This window comes from Corythoichthys intestinalis, chromosome 3 (genome assembly GCF_030265065.1).
Source record: "Corythoichthys intestinalis isolate RoL2023-P3 chromosome 3, ASM3026506v1, whole genome shotgun sequence".
In the NCBI taxonomy this organism is placed as follows: domain Eukaryota; kingdom Metazoa; phylum Chordata; class Actinopteri; order Syngnathiformes; family Syngnathidae; genus Corythoichthys; species Corythoichthys intestinalis.
Genome location: NC_080397.1, coordinates 62,456,391 through 62,478,757, shown reverse-complemented (window position 1 = coordinate 62,478,757; position 22,367 = coordinate 62,456,391). Strand labels below are relative to the sequence as shown.

General features: G+C 39.0%; 1 protein-coding gene and 1 long non-coding RNA gene across 2 annotated transcripts in view; one reads left to right on the top strand and one right to left on the bottom strand.

Annotated features, from left to right (window-relative positions):
* The window catches only part of LOC130913488 (uncharacterized), a 21,111-nt gene extending 13,189 nt beyond the window's left edge, over positions 1–7,922 (bottom strand). Inside the window, exons 1-2 of the long non-coding RNA XR_009062773.1 lie at positions 7,773–7,922; positions 6,448–6,559 (exon numbers count right to left, since the gene is read on the bottom strand). This is a non-coding gene — a long non-coding RNA (uncharacterized LOC130913488). The remainder of the gene's footprint in view (positions 1–6,447; positions 6,560–7,772) is intronic.
* Positions 6,279–22,367, top strand: areg (amphiregulin). Its single transcript, XM_057832149.1, has 6 exons — positions 6,279–6,546; positions 12,304–12,453; positions 12,530–12,755; positions 15,730–15,891; positions 21,845–21,948; positions 22,070–22,367. Exons 1-5 carry the CDS (start codon positions 6,510–6,512, stop codon positions 21,936–21,938), a joined length of 669 nt encoding a protein of 222 aa, XP_057688132.1. The 5' UTR covers positions 6,279–6,509; the 3' UTR covers positions 21,939–21,948; positions 22,070–22,367.

Here is a 22,367-nt window from a genome sequence, read left to right as displayed (position 1 = left end):
TAGTTTCCAAAGCAGACGTAATGATCCGTTTCCATGTAGCCATTTGCTCGTGTCGGTGTGCTCTTTATGCAAATCCCGACAATAATCCCACCTAAACATTAACCTGACATTTGGGGTGTCGTTCCACCCATTTCTGGAGAATGCGGCGTTATTCTTAGCTGTGGTTTAGAAGACAGGGCGGCTGCTATGAGATGTTTCCCTCCGGGCTTTGTGTCAGACTTTCCACCCATCTCCAGGTGAAGATGCCAAGGATGTGCAGACAGAGCAACAGCAATCATGCTCACGCCCAAAACAGACAGAAATATTAATAGTGAACATCCATTCATCTGATGTAAACATGAACAAACATTAGACAACAAGGGCAAAAAAATAAAAACAAATGGAACTACGCAGGCGATGTAACCCGAATTTCCATGTAAATCAGAATGAACCCTTTAAGCACCCCTAAATCTCAAAATAACTACCCAAATGTATTGTATTTTATTTAATGATGGGGGATACAGTCAGTGGCGGACTTGGCAATTTTGTGGCCTAAGGCGAACATATCCAGGGGCCCTCTTCATGGGTCAGGGGTTAAAAAGGTGAGAAGAGTGTGGAGGAAATATGTTCCGGTACACTAGGGCTGTCCTAAACGACAAATTTTCTCCTGATTAGTCAGCCGACTAGTTTTATGATCAGTCGACTAATTTAATAATTTTCTTTTTTTTTTTAATTTTTTTTTTACTAATTTAGCAATTAAATTTTTGTTTACGCTTATTAATTCACAAAACCATTTTGGAACACTTAAATTCTTTATTAAAGTACAAATAATCATGTAAATAACAATAATTAATCACAAATAAACGATGAGGTTAAATGCTGAAAACATTTACAAAAGAATGGACAGTAAACAGATTCAGAACACTGACTTTGCCTTTCCAACATTATTCAAAACAATTCTTTAAAAAAAATTCTAGCATTATTATGAAGTATACTACTATATATAATAGTAGTATAATAATTATTCATTGCCAATCATATTTGTCATAGTGTCATTTGAAAGCTATTCTTAGTGTACAATCTGTATTCTGTAGTATTGACGCAACATATTAAAATTTTAACTCTGAAGTATGTGGGATTAACTCCAGAAATCGTTATTTATTTGATGAACATGACGTGCTTCTATTTTGAAATGTTCACCGGAGGTACGTTCGCTAAACCGCTAACTGAAAGCTGTACACACCGTAAAAAAACATTCTTCGTCATTGCTTGTGGTGTCACTATTAGATTTAATTTTTTTTCGTTAGCAAATGCTGTTAACCAGCTGTTGAGTGTTATTGTATGACTGATTTGAACTGTACTGCATTGTTTCGCCACAGGGTGTGCTGTTGTGAATTTCATGTTCGGTGTGAAGAAGAACAAGAAAGTTAAAAGAGGCATTAGCGGCCTGTTCTCAACGTCTCCCTTACTGCACTTTGGCTCTCATGGAGAGCACGTTCGCTCATGAGTTCGAAATAAACGACAGCCGACCTGCAAAGTAGCAAGTGAGCTGTAAAAATAGCGAGCTTAGTGGCGTGAAAAACGCGGGAGAGCTAAGTGAAGCTAATGAACAGCTAAGCGGAGCTAAGCGATGCTAAACCAAGCTAAACGTTGCTAAATGAAGCTAAGCGACTGATACTCAGTTTGTCGTCGTGGAACAGTCCATTGTAGTGTGTGTGTGTGAGGGGGAGAGATAATATAAATGCAACATTCAAATGGCTTTCTTTTTTGTTTTGTTATTTGTTTGTTTGGTATGCTGAAATAATTATACATGAAAAATAGTTGGGGGTGCTGCTGGCTCCGGTGGCACAACCTCTTGCTTGTTGGGGCTAGGGTAGATGGTTTGGGGGCCTAAGGCGATTGCCTACTTCGCCTAAATAGTAGATCCGCCTATGCATACACTTGCCTCAGGTGGCAGCATTGGGTCTGGCTGGACTGTCGCCATGTATGACTGAGAAGCAGACTCGTCTCACATGTAAAAGGGTAACTGCGCTCTGGTTTGTCCCACATAAAGCTGTAAGTTGTTTCAGCTAATATATGTTTGTGTATGCATTTGGAATTAAGTTTACAGCTACAGTTTGTGAAGTTATGTGATTTGCTATGAGAATTGTAAATACGTTAGCATTCGTAGCATTTAAGATAGCAGACTTTTGTTGGCAAATTAAGCTAATTTAATCGACTAAATTTCCATATTGATCAGACGAGATGGACGTTTGAACACCAATTGTTTTGTGTCAAATGTTTTATTGTTAAAACGCAGGTTGTTTTGAACATAAGTGTACATATGTGTGTTACAGCTTTACAAATTGTCAAAAGTGAAGGAAGTAAAAAACTTCAAAAAGCACAATTGTCTTGTTTACCGTCTGTCAAGCTGAACAACTTCAAATTTAGTGAGGACAGAACACGTCATATTAGTACTGTTTACATGACCGGAAAAAAAAAAAAAAAGACTGGTCAGAAAATGGCGGACGAGAATCCGGCGTTGTAAAGTCGAATTCACATAAGTCGGGTACGTTGTAACCCAGGGACTTCCTGTATTGCCCAACAATCGTCCTGCTTTGTCAGTGTTACATCAGTAAACCAGCGAGCATTGTCAGCATCATATAACAATGACTAAACCGAAAATAACTGGACATGTACCAGGAAAATGAGTGACCTTCTGTAACTTGCCACTAGTTGGTGCTGAAGAGTTGATGCAAATGACCCCTCCAAGACCCTTCAGGGTACGACTCTCACGGGAAGTTTGGCGCAGATATGTTATATGTCTGGCAAGTTATGACTGTTCAAAATTTGTGGCGAGTCAAAATGGCGACGGTCATTTTCACTTACCCATTTGGACCCCTCTGCTTCAACGAAACCTCAATATTTTTCATCAGGCACCTGAACACATGTCTGAAGGCTCCCTTAATGCCGGTTTGAAATCAATTGACTTTTTTCCCTTGCAGGAGGAGCCTGTCTAGTAAAAAAGGAATGTTCTGTTCCCAGCAAGGGGCGCCAGGCCCAAAGGGTAATATTTCAATGCAGTCGTGTTTGGGCTGAGGTACCTCACATTCATGCCAGATATGAAAAATAGTGTACCTTGTGTCAGGGAGTTATTGGTCATTTACTGAATTTGGCATTTTGCTCCCCCCCCAAAAAAACTGCCGACTTTGGCACCCCACCCAGATCAGGCCCGTGAATGGAAACTCATTATTTCGATAACTTTAGATCCCATTTGTCTCATGAACAGTCTCACCAATTTTGAGGAGGATCCAACCTACTCCCTAGGTGCCAAGGTCTCAATTGTGCACACTCCAATATCGAATAAAATTGCACATTTTTTTTAACATTCAATTACCCGATATCTTGTTGGGTTAAGAATATGGGTGCAAGCGACTTTTTGGATCCGTTTTGCACAAGGTATCGACTCCCCAATTTTAATCGCTCTACTTTGAAAACACCTATTGGGAAAGAGGCCTTTTTGAAAAATTCAAGGGGGCACCACTAAGCCATTTTGTTACGTTTTGTTGACAAAATTATCTAAATTTACGCCAAGCCGCATGTATGTGCAAATTTTGGTGAGTTTTTGTGCATGTTAAAGCCTCCAAATTGGCCAATATCATTTGCCATGAAAAATTAATAATAATCCTTTGCATTCCAATAGGGCTCTCGCACACTTATAAAGTTACACTTTATTGTTAACTGATCTATATTACAGTGGTATGAAAAAGTATCTGAACCTTCTGGAATTTCTGATATTTCCGCATAAAATCACCATCAAATGTGATCTGATCTTTGTCAAAATCACACAGATGTAAAAACAGTGTCTGGCACAATCACTGGCACAGTCCAATATCTTTGTATACACATCAACTGTATGTAAAGAATGCTGCTTTAGCAGTTGCTCATTTTATGTTCGCAAAAAGGCACTTGGTCACTCCACAGAAGTTTTGGTAAACCAAAGTTGAATTTTTTGGGAGTAACACACAACGTCATGTGTGGAGGAAAAATGGAACAGCTAACCAACATCAACGCCTCATCTGCACCGTGAAGCATGGTGGAGGGAGCATCATGATTTGGGGCTGTTTTGCTAACTCAGGGCCTGGACAACTTGCAATCTTAAATGGAAGAATGAATTTAAAAGTTTTGCAGGAAAATCTGAGGCTGCCTGTCAAACAGTTGAAGCAAAATGAGGATGGATGCTGCAACAAGATGAAACACAGAAGTAAATCAAGTTCAGTATGGTTTCAGAAGAACAAAATACACATTCTGGAGTGGCCAAGTCTAAGTCCAGACTTGAACCCCATTGAGATGCTGTGCCATGACCTAAAGACAGCGATTCATGCCAAACATCCCAGGAATCTGACTGAACAACAGCAGTTTTGTAGAGAAGGATGGGACTGATCGATGTGCCAGACTGATCTGCAGCCACAGAAAGCATCTGGTTGAAGTCATTGCTGCCAAAGGGGGGCCCACAAACTATTAAATGTGATGGTTTACTTAATTATTTCCCCCCCTTCTGTTATTGTTTGCATACTATCCTCATTAAAATATGAAAACCTATAAATTCTTGGGTGGTTTTAGTTAAATCAGACAGTTTTTTCATCTGTGTGATTTTGACAAAGATCAGATCACATTTGATTGTGATTTTATGCAGAAATGTGAGAAATTCCAAAAGGTTCAGATTAGGGCTGTCAAAATTATCACGTTAACGGGCGGTAATTAATTTTTGTAATTAATCACTTTAAAATCTTTGACGCAAATAATGCACATGCCCCGCTCAAACAGATTAAAATGACAGCACAGTGCAATGCCAACTTGTTACTTGTGTTTTTTGGAGTTTTGTCGCCCTCTATTGGCGCTTGGGTGCAACTGATTTCATGGGTTTAAGCACCCATGAGCACAGGGCCGGCCCAGGCCATTTGGGGGCCCTAAGCAAAATAATGCAAAGGGGCCCATATTTTTGGCCCACCATTTCGTCACGGTGTACTGTGAAACCCATACATGCAATCCAACCCATACGTCCATATTTTGTATACTAATCAGATTTTGTTGCACTGCATACTTCAAACTTCTCACCCCAAATGATTGTCAGTACTTACAGTAGATAGCGCCAAACCTTTTACTATAAGAGGAAAGAAAGAAGTTAAGGAAGAACTTTTATTTTTTTAAGCTGGTAATCAAGTATCAAAACTCACAAATGTCAAATAAAGCAACTGTAGTAAACAAAATATAATATAAATTAAACAATAGCCAGATTGGGGGCCCCCTAGTGGTCAGGGGCTCTAAACAGCTGCATAGTCGCTTATAGGCTGGGCCGGCCCTGCATGAGCATTGTGTAATTATTGACATCAACAATGGCGGGCTACTAGTTTATTTTTTGATTGAAAATTTTACAAATTTTAATAAAACGAAAACATTAAGAGGGGTTTTAATATAACATTTCTCTAACTTGTACTAACATTTATCTTTTAAGAACTACAAGTCTTTCTATCCATGGATCGCTTTAACAGAATGTTAATAATGTTAATGCCATCTTGTTGATTTATTGTTATAATAAACAAATACAGTACTTATGTACCGTATGTTGAATGTATATATCCATCTTGTGTCTTATCTTTCCATTCCAACAATAATTTACAGAAAAATATGGCATATTTTAGAGATGGTTTGAATTGCGATTAATTACAACTAATTAATTTTTAAGCTGTAATTAAATCAATTAAAATTTTTAATCGTTTGACAGCCCTAATTTTTACATTGAGGCACGCCTGCAATCTTCACACCTGTTCTGTTACAAACTGACCCTGGCCCCTCATTAGAGAAAGGAAAAGTTATGTGTCGCTCAAAGGAAAAAGTTTGGGGACCCCTGCTATAAATGTTTGGGGGGTTTTAGTTAAGTCAGACACTGTTTTTTCATCTGTATGATTTTGACAAAGATCAGATCACATTTCATGGTGATTTTATGCAGAAATGTGAGAAATTCCAAAAGGTTCAGATACCTTTTCATACCAGTGTACTTTTTTGTCTTTACTAATAAAAAAGGACAGAGAGTTGGGTGGTGGGGACGTTTACGTCTTCCTGGGGCTGAGGGCTTAACAGAAAATAATTGAGAAGCACATCCTATAGCGGAACTGCCAGACTGATGAATGAGTTTGCGCGCTGCCGTAACGTGCCCATATAAGGCCAACGGAAGTCATAACAATTAACGCGGGAAGGATAAAATGTTGAAAATGAGCATTTTAATAGCCAACGGAGACCCGACGGAATATAAATGAACTCTTCACATTCACCGTTCCCTCTATAAATGGCATTTTCATGAGATTCCGGCATGCAAAATGTCTTGTTAATCATTACACGCTGGTTTCACCTTGAAGTGCATGTGTGTATAAAGGCGGCACACACCCCAGCAGAGGTTAAGAGAGCACAACACACTCATATCTCACTCACTCAGACGCTGACTCGGACTTGGAACAGACTTCCTGGCTTTCACTCGCTCGTCTTCCTGGGATATGAACACCTTCGTCATCACCTGCCTCCTCTGCTTAGGTGAGTTCAATTACTACCAGAATGTTGAAGCAAGAAAAAATGGACAGTTTTAATTCATGACAATCAATGGTGTGAAGAATGACTTCATTGCGTACTTTGGATCTATGAATTTAAAGAAGTTCAATTTGTGAATGATAATGTTTCAGTGAAATTTTGGTCAACCTTTTATTAGGCAAGTGACTGTTTGGCTCATTTAGCATTTTAATGCACTGATCATGATGTTAAATGTTTTGATTTTTACATCCTACGATGGAAAATTTGGGCTAAACAAAAGAAGAAGAAAAATAGGACCATGAGAACAAATCCATAAAAATATAAAATATTAAAAATACTTTTAAAAATACATGTATGATAAGAGTCAGATTTAAAAATATAGATAAATAAATGTCAGGTCCTAGCTTAAAACATATCTATTTGGACAGGCGTATTATGTTTGATGTTTTTATTTAATGTTATATATGTTTATTTATTTGTTTAATCTCATACCTTGAGTGGCAAGCAAAGGCGCTTTGAAATAAATTATATTACAAGATTAAAATGGAGATATTACCAAAATAAAGTCAAATGTTGTCATACTACGAGACTCTAAAGAGTGCTGCTGACCCTCCTTGTTAGAATGGATTGGACGTCGCGTGCCATTACCGCCAGCAAAGTTAAGAATGATACAAATATTTTGGGGGGGGGTGGGGGAAATTACTAACAGTGTGTCAATTAGATTACCATTTAATTTTAAATAATTTTTTTTTAAAATCCTATAAGAATGTAATTACTTTTCAGCATCAAATATAGAAGGTAAAAAAATAATAATAATAATAAGAAAAAAAAATAGAGAGAGAGAGAGAGAGAGAGAGAGAGAGAGAGAGAGAGAGAGAGAGAGAGAGAGAGAGAGAGAGAGAGAGAGAGAGAAATTAAAAATGCAAAATGTGAATAATTATACAATTATTATTTTAGGATAAATGAAAAAAAAATATTTGTAATTGGTATCAAAACAAAAACGGAGACAATTTTGTATTTAGTTCCCAAGAATTAAAACATCATGCAAATGTTTATTTATTTCTGTAAATATAATTTTTTTCTATGCTATTCAAATTTTTTTAAAGGATCTGTACACAGTTTAAATAGAATAGAATAGAATAGAACAGAATAGGGTGGTGTGGCTCAGTGGTAGAGTAGTTGTCCCCCAACCCAGAGGTTGTGGGTTCGATCCTTCACCCTGATGAACTCACCTAAGTATCCTTGAGCAAGATACTGAACCCCACGTTGCTCCTGGTGCTGTGTCACCAGTAGGTGAATGGTGAGATAGTGTAAAGCGCTTTGAGCGCCTTGATAAGGTGGAAAAGCGCTATATAAGTATAACACCAACACCAATAGCTTTTACCGTCATCATACAATGTACAACAAAATTAGGGGAGGGGGGGGCTTCTCCTTTACAGTGCAAGGGTAATTTGACATTGATTTATTGAAAAACTTACATCATAAAGGTAACTAAGCCACATACACAAAGAAAACTTTGAAAAAAACAATAAGGATAATGGTACAATTTGCTGTTTTATGGTATGGTTATGGTTATGGTATGGTATGGTATGGTATGGTATGGTATGGTATGGTATGGTATGGTATGGTATGGTATGGTATGGTATGGTATGGTATGGTATGGTATGGTATGGTATGGTATGGTATGGTATGGTATGGTATGGTATGGTATGGTATGGTATGGTATGGTATGGTATGGTATGGTATGGTATGGTATGGTATGGTATGGTATGGTATGGTATGGTATGGTATGGTATGGTATGGTATGGTATGGTATGGTATGGTATGGTATGGTATGGTATGGTATGGTATGGTATGGTATGGTATGCTATGCTATGCTATGCTATGCTATGCTATGCTATGCTATGCTATGCATTGCTATGCTATGCTGAGCATAGGCGGATCTACTATTCAGGCGAAGTGGACGCTCGCCTTAGGCCCCCAACCAGCTGCCCTTGCCCCAACGATCAACGGCTTGGGCCACTGGAGCCAGCAGCACCCCCAACTATTTGTCATGGATAATTATGTCAGCATACTAAACAAACAAATAACAGAACAAAAAAGAAAGCTATTCGAATGCTGCATTTAGACCCCCCCCCCACACACACACACACACACACACACGCACTTCAATGGCCTGTTCCACGACGACGGACAGAGTATCAGTCGCTAGCTTCATTTAGCGCCATTTAGCATCGCTTAGCTGTTCGTTAGCTTCACTTAGCTCTCCTGCTGTTTTCACGCCACTAAGCTCGCTATTTTTACAGCTCACTTGCTACTTTGCACATCGGCTATCGTTTATTTCGAACACATGAGCAAACGTGCTCTCCATGAGAGCCAAAGTGCAGTGAGGGAGAAGTTGAGAACAGGCCTGAGGCCTCTAATGCCTGTTTTAAACTTCTTCTTCTTCTTCACACTGAATATAAAATACACGACAGCACACCCTGTGGCGAAACAATGTAGTACAGTTCCAATCAGTCATACAATAACGCTCAACAGCTGGTTAACAGCAAAAGCACGTCTTGTTCGTCATATAAATAATGATTTCTGGAGTTAATCCCACATACTTCAGAATTAATATTATAATATGTTGAGTAAATACTACAGAATACAGATTCGACACTAAGAATAGCTTTCAAATGACACTCTTCACGACAAATATGACTGGCAATGAATAATTATTATAATTATTATACTACTATTATATATGCCGGAAAACAATCAGGTGACTTGAAGTTCCGCTCTGAGACCCCCAATTTAGCCAACTTTCAAAATTGTCCGATATGCATGTCTGATACATCATTGGAAAGCTTAAAATCTCAATTTTCTGGGGGAACAAAATTTTTGAACAGGAAGGCATTTTAAAAAAAAAAAAAAATTTAAACAGCAAAACCCTAATTGGAGGCGAGGGCACGCGACAGCAGAATTAAAGACGCCACGATTTTAACGATATATTATCGTTTACTTACCTTGTTTCGATCCAAAAACTCCATGTAGCGTGTATCACCGAGTGTCAAGACACAGCTGTGAATGGCCACAGCCTGACTTTTTTTTTTTATGGGTAAAACATGGTGATATAACAAGGGTCGCGATGCAAAAATCGGAGACAACAAGGAGTGGTTGAGATTTTCATTTTCATATAGTTACCCTTTTAAACGTTATTTTTCAATTTTTTTCGATTATTTATCATCTAACATATCGGGGAAAATGCGAAAGTAACAAAAAAAATACAATTAAGCGATAGTTATGAGATAGATATCCGTGACTTTTTTACAGACGCCAAATTTTTCATTGTGACGTAATTTGTTTAAAAGTTTCAAATATGCGAGTGAATAATTTTTTCAAAGTCATTTTGTTTTTTTAAACTAAAATTTAGACCTCAATTAATGATTCTAAGCTAAAAATGACAGACATTTTGAATAATAAATATAATTACTTACCTTCTTTTTATGGCTAGGTTGAAACAAAAGCGGTTGCGCGACGTCTGTAAACGGGGGTTTTCAGGGTAAAACGGACAAATCAAAAATAGTTCGGAGACTTAGTGCGCCATGAATCTGCTATGGCAGCATATAGACCAGATATGTCCAAAGTTGCCACAAAGGCTACTTGCAAAATTGTTGAAATTATTAATTTAAAAAAAAAAAAAAAGTAGTGCTGTAACGATTAATCGATTAACTCGAGTATTCGATTAGAAAAAAATATTCCAACTAAATTTTGTTGCTTCGAGTATTCGTTTAATTAAAGTGGCATTGTAATGGTTGATTTTAAAAGTGTTTGCATTTGATTTTACTGATGAGGGTGGATACAATGCCCTCTGGTCTGCCTCTTTTCACATGGCTGAATCCAACTGCTCCCTGTTAAGACCGACATAAGCAAAGTTTTTGTTTGAGCGAATGTTTTTTTAATGCATTCTTAGTTTAGTTTGTAGGTATATTTAGCCGTTTTTTTTTGTGGGAATATGTGTCTGAACCACTTGTTAAGAGCATTGTAAAAAAATTAATAAAAAAACTTTTGCATTTTATAGCATTTAAGCTAGCAGACTTTTTCCATCCAAGTTAGCCAATTGTTCTTTTGTTGTACACAGATCTTTTTTTTATTTTTTAGATTAGATCGTTTGAGGCTCAGCTCAGGTGTTTTAATTTTTCATGTCCTTATCCGATTACTCGATTATTCGAACTAACAAGTCCATCGATTAATCGACTACTAAAATATTCGATAGCTGCAGCCCTATAATAAAGCAAATGTGACACACAGAACGGCTTGCTAAAATTTGCTTAAATATATTGTTCTACGTAAAGGACGTCAGCCAAGGTCGGCCCCCCACGTTTTTGCCACACCAAATCTGCCCCCTTTGCAAAAAGTTTGGACACCCCTGATATAGACATATTGTTGTATCAAACAGAACAGTTCTTTTGGCTTAAAATTCAGCAGTTTATTTTGTAGAGGGTTACAAGAGCAGAAACTGCTTTTTCAGCCTTGTCTGTGTTTTCCGCCATATAGTAGTATACCATAATGATATTATTAGATTTTTTTTTTTAAAGAATTGTTTTGAATAATGTTGCAAAGTCTGTGTTCTGAATCTGTTTACTTTCCTTTCTTTTGCACTAGTAAATGCTATCAGCATTTAACCTCATTGTTTATTTGTGATTAATTATTGTTATTGACATGATTATTGGTACTTTAATAAAGAATTGAAGTGTTCCAAAATAGTTCTGTGAATTAATAAGCGTCAACAAAAATTTCATTGCTAAATTAGTGAAAAAAAGAAAATTGTCAGATTAGTCGAATAATCGTAAAACTAGTAAGTTGACTAATATGTCGTTTAGGACAGCCGTAGTGTACCAGAACATATTTCTGTTAGGTTTTGTGTTGGTTCCCTCCTAGTGTGTCCTTGTAATTGCCATTGATTTCACCTGGTGTACCGCTCCTTGTGTATCCTCCAATCTGCGTCCACCTGTGTCACCCATCTGTTCCTCATTGTCTCGTTACCCTTTGTCTGCGTGTGTATATAAGCTCCCAGTTTCTTTTCAGTCCTTGTTGCGTCATTGTCAATGTCAATGCCCATGTGCTCGTCAATGTCTATGTCTGTGTCAAAGTCAAGACCTCTCCAAGCCTTCGTGTACTAGTCCCTCCGTTTAAGTAAGTTTTGGTTTGAACATTGCCTTTTTGATCCCCAGTCCTTTTGGTTGTACTTTGTGCTTTTGGTTGTTATTAAAACGTGTTTTGAGTTCACCGCCACCTGTCTTGCTGCTTTTTGTTTCCCTGCAATTGGGTCCACACCACCTGCCTTCCCGCGTTTCCCTGACAATTTCCTCCACACCCTTCTCATCTTTTTAACCCCTGACCCATGGAGATGGCCCCTGGATATGTTCGCCTTAGGCCCCAAAATTGCCAAGTCCGCCACTGCCTCCAATCCAGAATCAGATTGCTTTTTAAAAGTTTATTGTGGCAACACTGGTCACGGCACCCTTTTTCAAATTGTACCTCCTTGCCAAAATATGTTGCACCACCCACACTTGGACGCGAGTCTAGACCTGCGCTCGGAATGAAAATAAAGCCCTGTGGGTGTTTTAAACTGGGAGGACTGGCCGCGGAAATGGATCGGACGTCCATCGCCGTCAATGGCAAACAATGAGTTCAGCGAGTTAAAAAAAACAAAACCATTTCAGTTCATGCATGAGAACATTAAGTTGAAAGATTCACTGTACAATATTGTGTTTCCAGTACTTTTGAGTGTTCTGGGCACCCAAGAATCCGAGGCGTCGTCCTCGGGTGAGCTCGGCAGCGTGACGTTAGGATCGGCCTCGGGGGAGGGCCTCCAAGTCGTGCGGGGCAATGTCGAATACGACGACGTGGACGTCGAAGCGCTCGCAAGTAGGATTCTTTTCACTTCCATTCAGAACACTGTAACTAGACAGTCTGTAACCCCTCGCTCATGTCCAACTCGTAGGTGAATTTCTGCGCGATGACAGGAAAAAGAGAAAAGGCAAAGGCAAGAAGAAGAACAAGCAGAAGATCAAGAGCACCACCGCGTTCAACCCCGAGCACACTTTGTCCACTCAAGGCCAGACGTCCACCTTGTGGACCACTGAAGACCCCTGCACCTCTACCCACTTGGAGTACTGCATCCATGGCTTCTGCCAGCGTATGGAAGGTCTGCAGGAACCCGTTTGCATGTGAGTTCCACCACCACGGACGCCCACTTTTTTTCACTTTTCACTGTTTTGTGACATCACAACCTGAATTGGTGATTATCTCTACATGAAAAAGTATCTGAAGCTTTTGGAATTTCTCGCATTTCTGCATAAAATCACCATCAAATCTGATCTGATCTTATTCGAAATCACACTGATGTAAAAACAGTGTCTGCTTTAACTAAAACCACCCAAGCATTTTTAGGTTTTCATATTTTAATGAGGATAGCATGCAAACAATGAAAGAAGGGGGGGGAAATAAGTAAGTGACCGCTCTGTCTAAGGAGACTTAAAGAGCAATTGAAACCAATTTTTACCAAATATTTAAGTCAGGTGTGTGCCCAATCGCTGATGAGTGGTTTAAAGCTGCCCTGCCTACTATAAAACACACACCTGGTCAGAATTGTCTCGATGAGAAGCCTTGTCTGATGTGCATCATGTCTCGGTCAAAAATAGCTGTCTGAAGACTGAAGGGAAAAGCTACCATTCTCGCACACACCATATAATTGCTTGCATTAGTATAACACATTCATTTAATTATAGTTTAGGCAGACTCCACTCACTGGCCTTAAACACAGTAAAGTGAATCACCTTATCGGCGCTCATGAGGGGGAAAAGGAGAAATAGTACCGTTTCTCGTAGGCACCGTCTAACTGTTTGCATTACTCGAACACACGTAATATAATCAATCAGGGAATAGGATCATTTTTCATATATACTGTAGGATTGCACTACTCTAACACACCTAATGTAAAATAAAAAGCACACCATAGTTTAAAGAAACAGAATAGATACACAACGCCATCTTATCACAGAAGCCCAAAACGTGTGCGCCACGAGAAAGATTGACGCACCAAACTCTGGCAATCAGTCCTCCCGACAAACGAACAAGGACAAAGACCAGCGCGCTTTGTCCTTAAACAAGTAGTGCCAGCCCGGATAACAAAGTTGATAGCAGGCGCTTGTGACGTCAAGACCAGCGTCGGTCATTGTGGCAACCACATCCCATCCACGCACGAACCTAACCGGCCAGAGAGGGATGATCCCAAAGCAATGCCTCGGCACACCTTCGGCCGGCCCACGGACTTAAAAAACACTGGACACTGAGATAAGACAGATTTTGCTGCTCGGAAACATGTAGCCTTGTTTTGGATCCAGAATTGTCCCTCCGTCGTCTTTTTTTGCCTTGCTTTTGACCATTGTCGACGAATAAATTGTCAACCTGCTTTCGGCGAGTCTTTTTCAAACTTTTGGAACATGGAGTCAGTACAAAGGGTTAATATCAGAGATGAACGCGCAAAGTTCCGCCTTACCGGTCAGCGCGCGCGGAGGCAGCATCGGCAGAGCGGCACTTTGTTCAGCTGTCGCTGTTTCCGTGCGGCTTGTCTGGGGAGGCGAATTTCAACAAGACCTATAATCAAGGATTGTTGATTTGTATAAAGCTGGGTAAGGATACAAAACCATCTCTCAAAGTCTGGATGTTCATCATTCGAAAGTCTAGAGAAGTTGTCTACAAATGGAGAGAGTTTGGCACGGTGGCTCCACTCCCAAGGAGTGGCCGTCCACCAAAGATGACACCAAGAGTTCAACGCAGAATACTCAGAGAGGTAAAAAAAGAACCCTAGAGTGTCTGCTAAAGACTTACAGAAAACACTGGCACAGTCCAATATCTCTGTGCACACATCAACTATGTATAAAACGATGGCCAACGATGGTGTTCATGGCATGACTCCACAGAGGAAGCCACTGCTGTCTAAAAAAACAGTGTTGCTCGTTTAACGCTCGTAAAAAGGCACTTGGACACTCCACAGAAGTTTTGGTAAAATATTTTGTGGACTGATGAAACCAAAGTTGAATTGTTTAGGAGTAACACACATTGTCAGGTGTTGAGGAAAAATGAACAGCTCACTGACATCAACACCTCATCCCCACCATGAAGCATGGTGGAGGGCGCGTCATGATTTGGGGCTGTTTGGCTACCTCAGGCCCTGGACAACTTTCAATCATCGATGGAAGAATGAATTCAAAAGTTTTGCGGGAAAACCTGAGGCCGTCTGTCAGACAGTTGAAGCTAAAAAGAGGATGGATGCTGCAACAAAAAAATGATCCGAAACACAGAAGTAAATTAACTTCAGAAGAACAAAATACACGTTCTGGAGTGGCCAAGTCAAAGTCCAGACTTGAACCCCATTGACATGCAGTGGTATGACCTAAAGACAGCGATTCATGCCAGACATCCCAGGAATGTGACAGCAGTTTTGTAGAGAAGAATGGGCCAAGATTAGTCCTGATTGTTGTGCCGGACTGATCTGCAGCTACAGGAAGCGTCTGGTTGAAGTTATTGCTGCCAAAGGGGGGGGCCAAAAAATATTAAATGTGATGGTTCACTTACTTATTTTCCCGCTTCTGTCATTATTTGCATACTATCCTCATTAAAATATGAAAACCTATAAATGTTCGGTTGATTTTAGTTAAAGCCGACACGTTTTTTTTCATCTGTGTGATTTTGACAAAGATCAGGTCAAACTTGAAGGTGATTTTATGCAGAAATGTGGGAAATACCAAAATGTTCAGATACGTTTTCATACAAATGTATATAGTAATGGCTGTATTTTGAGACGGTGACCCAGCTGATGTCACATTCGCATTCTTCCTCAATCCAGGAAGTCACTCATTTTCATGGTGCGGGATTCAAAAAAATTGAATAAATAAATCGCTTCCAATCCACATACATCCAAGCGGTTCATTTCATTCCGGAACATAAAATACCCCGTGAAATGTGACATAAACATGCTTTTTTTTCTGTCTTAAGCACTTTAAGCCTTTCAATCATTTTTTGGGGGATGGATTTATGCCCAAAATAGGGTCTGCAATCATCAAAATCTGTTTGGCATCCCTGCTATACATAGACACTTGTTAATTAGCGCAACGCACGCTATTTTTTTTTTTTTTGCAGCTGCAACAAGGGCTACGACGGCGAGCGCTGCGAGACCCAAGCGTTGGGGACCAAATCAGAGCGGGCCGGCGACACCAATTGGGTCCAGATGGGCTTGGTCATCACCGCCATGGTTCTGTCCATTGTCAGCTGCGCCGCAGTCATGCTTATGGCTTGCGCTCAGTAAGTTTGCTCATACTGAAAAAATGAGTGGGATTTGCCAAATATTTCACACACACTTCCTTGAATTGACCTTTCACAAAAGCGCCGCCCCCCCCCCTTAGTTACCGTTGCTAAGACAGCATGTTTCGTGACTCCAAAGGCACAATCCATTGCAGGCAAACCATCTTTTAAATGAATTATTTTGGAACAACATCCTCATGATTGAGGCAAAAGGGTTTACAATATGCAGCGGAGGGTTTATATTGACAATATAAAAATTGTAGCAAGGTATCAAGTCAGGGGCTTAATTTAGGGGGGTGCAATGGCACCCAAGCCTCTAGGAGGGGGTTTTCAGGCGTAAAGTGGGCACGGCTGGGCGAAGGTAGGTTTCCAATATAACGAACAATGATGCGTGAGTGTATAGAGTGGCCCATTGGACTTGTGGAAATCAACATCAAATGTGATCTGATATTTGTCAAAATCACACAGATGTAAAAACAGTGTCTGCTTTAACTAAAACCACCCAAACATTTATAGTCAAAATAATCGTTAACAGGCGGTAATTAAATTTTTTAATTAATCATGTTAAAATATTTGACGCAATTAACGCACATGCCCCACTCAAACAGATTAAAATGACAGCACAGTGCAATGCCAACTTGTTACTTGTGTTTTTTGGAGTTTTGTCGCCCTCTGCTAGCCCTTGGGTGCGACTGATTTTATGGGCACCCATGAGCATTGTGTAATTATTGACATCAACAATGGCGGGGCTACTAGTTTATTTTTTGATTGAAAATTTTACAAATTATATGAAAACGAAAACGTTAAGAGGGGTTTTAATATAAAGTTTCTATAACTTGTACTAACATTTATCTTTTAAGAAATACAAGTCTTTCTATCCAGGGATCGCTTTAAAAGAATGTTAATAATGTTAATGCCATCTTGTTGATTTATTGTTATAATAAACAAATACAGTACTTATGTTGTACGTATGTTGAATGTATATATCCATCTTGTGTCTTATCTTCTCATTCCAACAATAATTTACAGAAAAATATGGCATATTTTATAGATGGTTTGAATAGCGATGAATTCCGATTAATTCATTTTTAAGCTGTAATTAACTCGATTAAAAATTTTCATCGTTTGACAGCCCTAATTTATAGGTTTCCCTATTTTAATGAGGATTGCATGCAAACAATGACAGAAAGGGGAAAATAAGTCAGTCAACCCTCTGACTAAGGAGATTTAGGCTAGGTTCATACTACAGGTCTTAATGCACAAATCCGATTTTTTGCCATATCTGTTTTTTGGCGTGCCCGTTCAGACTGCCTTTGTCCATTGAGACCGTTCAAGTACCATGCACGCGCACTAATTCGCAGTCCGAGATGCGCCCAGCAAAGAGACCCGCATTCACAGATGCATCAAAACAAATTACACATGCTAGCTGTATGTCATTCCAGAGTGATCATATTTTGACTTCCAAAAAAAGGACACAAATAACACACATTAATAGTCCCCGTTTAGTCTTATATTCAAAGTTTATACGGACTGATAGAACGCATACACGCACACACGAGCCTTGACGTGTGTGCGTGAAATGACGTCAGTTTGCCCCAACTCGGCCATGGGTGCAATAATGAAATATTGCTCATTCGGCGCACAGAATGAAAATCGAAAATTGACAGAGTTATCCTTTTCTTCATTTTATTTTTTTTATGACTGCGGTCAAGCCCGCTTCGTGCTTACAAGCAGAGTTCAAGCTAGGCGCTAATGCCTACCTGGCTGCCGTCCTCCATGCCTCTTGCTCTGACGTAATTGCTGCATGAATTCCGATTTGGGAGTCTTGACAGTTCAGACCGCCAGACACGTTCTGAAAAAAAGTGGCCCAGATCGGATTTGAACCACATACGAAAGTGGCCCAGATCGGATTTGAACCACATACGAAAGTGACTCAGATCGGATTTGAAATGGGCCACTTCTGTCCGACTTGTCCCGTTCAGACCGTCAAGTCGGAAAAACACGAAAAAATCGGATTCGTGCATTAAGACCTGTAGTATGAACCTAGCCTTAAAGAGCAATTGAAACCAATTTTTACCAAACAATTTAATTTAGGTGTGTGCCCAATCACTGATGAGTGACATAAAGCTGCCCTGCACACTATAAAACATTGTTTTGATGAGAAGGATTGTCTGATGTGCATCATGGCTCGGTCAAAAGAGTTGTCTGAAGACCTGCGATCAAGGATTGTTGATTTGTATAAAACTGGAAAAGGATACAAAACCATCTCTAAAAGTCTGGATGTTCATCAATCAGAGAAGTTGTCTACAAATGGAGAGAGTTTGGCATTGTTGCTTCTCTTCCAAGGAGTGGCCGTCCACCAAAGATGATGCAAAAAATTCAGTGCAGGATACTCAGAGAGATAAAAAAGAACCCTGGAGTGTCTTCAAAAGACTTACAGAAATCACTGGCACAGTCCAATATCTCTTTGCACACATCAACTTTATGGCCAAGAATGGTGTTCATGGGAGGACTCCACAGAGGAAGCCACTGCTGCCCAAAAAAAAAAACATTGTTGCTTTTTTAATGTTCGCAAAATGGCACTTGGACACTCCACAGAAGATTTGGCAAAATATTTTGTGGACAGAAGAAACTGCTTGGGAGTAACACACAAAAACATGTGTAGAAAAAAATGAAACAGCTCACCAACATAAACACCTCATCCCCACTGTGAAGAATGGTGGCGGGAGTATCATGATTTGGGGCTGTTGTGCTACCTCAGGGCCTGGACAACTTGCAATCATGAATGGAAGAATGAATTCAAAGGTTTATCAGGATGTTTTGCAGGAAAACCTGAGGCTGTCTGTCAGACAGGTGAAGCCTAAAAGAGGATGGATGCTGCAACAAGACAATGATCCAAAACACAGAAGTAAATCAACTTCAGAATGGCTACAGAAGAACAAAATACACGTTCTGGAGTGGCCAAGTCAAAGTCCAGACTTGAACCCCATTGAGATTTTGAGGCATGACCTAAAGACAGTGATTCATGTCAGACATCCCAGGAATCTGACTGAACTACAGCAGTTTTGTAGAGAGGAATGGGCCAAGATTAGTCCTGATCGATGTGCCAGACCGATCTTCAGCTACAGGAAGCATCCGGTTGAAGTCGGTTGATGGTTCACTTACTTATTTTCCCCCTTCTGTCACTATTTGCATACTATCCTCATTAAAATATGAAAACCTATAAATGTTTGGGTGGTTTTAGTTAAACCAGACCCAGTTTTTTCATCTGTGTGATTTTGACAAAGATCAGATCAAACTTGAAGGTGATTTTATGCAGAAATCAAAAGGTTCAGACACTTTTTCATACCTCTGTAGGTGGCGGAGTTGGCAAAAGGTCAGTTAGTCCAATATTCAGTCTCCGTTTCACTCATGATGTCATCAAAATGGCACACTTTGCGGGATCTGTCTAATCAATATGTAACTGAAAATGAAAAAGCAGGTCCATAGTCCTGATTTTCTTATGGCAATTAGAGCGGCAATAAATTGATTAGAAGTGGAATTTATGACACTGACACTGACAATGACAATCACGAGTTGAAGAAAGTCGTAAAAACTAGTAATCCATATTTGGAGAAAAAGAAATTGAACCCGTTAGATCATTGGGTCGCTATTGACGCCGAGAGACGTCCAAGCCATCTCAACTGGAAGTCTGGCAGCGAATGAGCATTTGCTCATATAAAACTCTATATTACTTTTAAAAAAAAAAGTCTTAATTTAAATGATTGCCAGTCTAAGTTTGTCATACTGTAAGAAAAAAAGCATTTCATCCATCGTAATTTCTAAAAATTACTGTGTAGTTTTATAATAGGAAAGTTATATTATGGAATTTTAAAAAAGAATCATAACCTTCCAGTATTAAAATCTTTTTTGTTATTGTTCTGTTCCAATTGAAAAGCTTTATTTGGTCGTAATTTGAAAAGAATAAAGTTTGAATATAATTTTTTTAATGCTATAAAATGAGAAAAAAAGTGGGATAGAACTTTTTTTATATAATTTGCCCAATTTTTAAACATACAACTGCATTTTTTTTTTTTTTTTTTTTTTACAGATTCCCTAAAGGACATCAACAGAAATAAAATAAATTTAGACTACCTGGTCAGCACCAGAAAGAATCTGATAAACATTAGCCATAGACTTGTAATTGACAGGACACGATAAATAGGGGGCCTGCATTATTGGCGAGGCTGTCAAAGCTGACCGAGTGGAATCACCGACAAAGAGCTTTTTTCTTTGAAAATTCTTGTGAATAAATGCTTAAATCCCTGAATTCTTCACAGATATGGACCTACAACAGTCTCGATTCTTGGTTAAAAGCAAAAAAAACGTGCAATTAGCATTTATTTTACGTAAATGTGTCGAAGTACAATGCTGGTCTGTTTGTGAATATAGCTAGTGGCCACCTGATGGAAACAGAGCTTTTCTGGTGAAACTTCTTGTGAATAAATGCTTAAATCCCCGAATTCTTCATCGATATGGATGTAAAACAGTCTCGACTCTTTGTTAAAAGCAAAAAACAAAAAAAAACAAAAAAAAACGTGCACCTAGCATTTATTTTAAGTAAATATGTCGAAGTACAATGCTAGCCTGTGAGTGAACGTAGCTAGCAGCCGCCTGATGTAAACAGAACTTTTCTGGCGAAAATTATTGTCTCGATTCTTGGTTAAAAGCACACAAAAAAACAAAAAAAAGTGCAGTTAGCATTTATTTTACATAAATATGTCGAAGTACAATGCTAGTCTGTTAGTGAACGTAGCTAGCAGCCGCCTGATTTAACCAGAGCTTTTCCGGTGAAAATTCTCGTGAATAAATGCTTAAATTCCTGATTTCTTTATAGATATGGACATAAAACAGCCTCGATTCTTGGTTAAAAGCAAAAAAACGTGCACTCAGCAGTTATTTTACATAAATATGTCAAAGTTAAATGCTAGTCTGTTAGTAAATGTAGCTAGCGGCCACCTGATGTAAACAGAGCTTTTCTGGTAAAAATTCTTGTGAATAAATACTTAAATCACCAAATTCTTTATAGATATGGACAAAAAAAAAAAAAACAGTCTCGATTCTTGGTTAAAAGCAAAAAAAAAAGGTGCAGTTAGCATTTATTTTACGTAAATATTGCGGACTGATACCAATGCAATAGTGGCTAATTTCTCCCATTGTTTTTTTTTTATACGTTTCAAAATGCATGCATGGTATGAAAAATATAATAATTACCTTGAATCCTCCAACAACTGAGACACTCTTGAGACAATCCATCCTGTTTGTATGCGGTACAGCTTTCGTACTTTTTTTAACAGAAATCTAGCGTTAGATCGCTGTGTGCGTGTGTTTGCGAATAGCTCCTCTTGATGTGGGCGGTCCCCTACTTGAATGCGAGGCGCAGTGCATGACCAATCTGACCTGTCAATACATTATCAATACTCTGCATTAGCATTATATAGCATTGGAGCTAGCGGACTTTTGCTATGCAAGTTAGCCAATTGTTCTTTTGTTGTACATAGATCCTCATTTATTTATTTATTTTTATATCCTTTGAGGCTAAGCTCAGGCGCTAGTTGAGTGCAAGATTGAAGTAAAGCTCAACTAGCTAACCTAGCTAAATCCTGTATTATCATTTTTAGCATGCCGAAACTGCTGGTGTCCCATGCACGCCTAAATTTAAAAAAAAAAAAAAAAAAAAAAAAAAAGAAAAGAGGATCTACGTACAAAAAAAGAATTGGCTAACTTGCATAACAAAAGTCCACTAGCTTAAATGCAATATAATGCCTATTGTTTACCAGATTGTTTCTGGTGCGCACCAGATAGTTTAGATATATTTTATTTCTCTTGATGTCCCTTTAGGGGCGCCACAGTTTTTTGATGAAAAAGCAAAATTTTGTCATAAGGATTGAATGGAAAAGGGTTTGCTTTGTAGTTACAGATCGCAAAAGAACTTTCTGGCATCCTACTTGGGAAGTTGGTCGGAGCAGCAGAAGCTCCAGAAACCGTCCGGCAATGTCGTGGTGTGACGGCGAGCAGGTAAACTCAACCCTCTTGGACATGTATCGCTGTCATTGGCAGTCAATGATTTAAAGTATTCATCTCTTTGTGTTTGTTGAATGGTCCAAAAGTAATTTTTTAATTTGTGTCCCTTCCACAGCCTGACACCTCCCGACAACCAGACACAGAAGATTGAATTAACGCTTCATCATCTGTCAGTTTAGCAATTAATTTATGATTGTGATTATTTATCTGTTCGCGTATTGGCATGTTGAGTTATTATTATTATTGTTATTATTATTATTATTACAAGTGTCATTTTATGCGAATGTTGAACATTCAGTTGACAAACAGCATTCTTTTATTTATTGCACTGCTCTTAGGTCAGCGACACTGTCATTATCTCTCTTGTAAGGAACAAAAGAGATGACATTTCAACAATAAAACGTCTCAGTGTT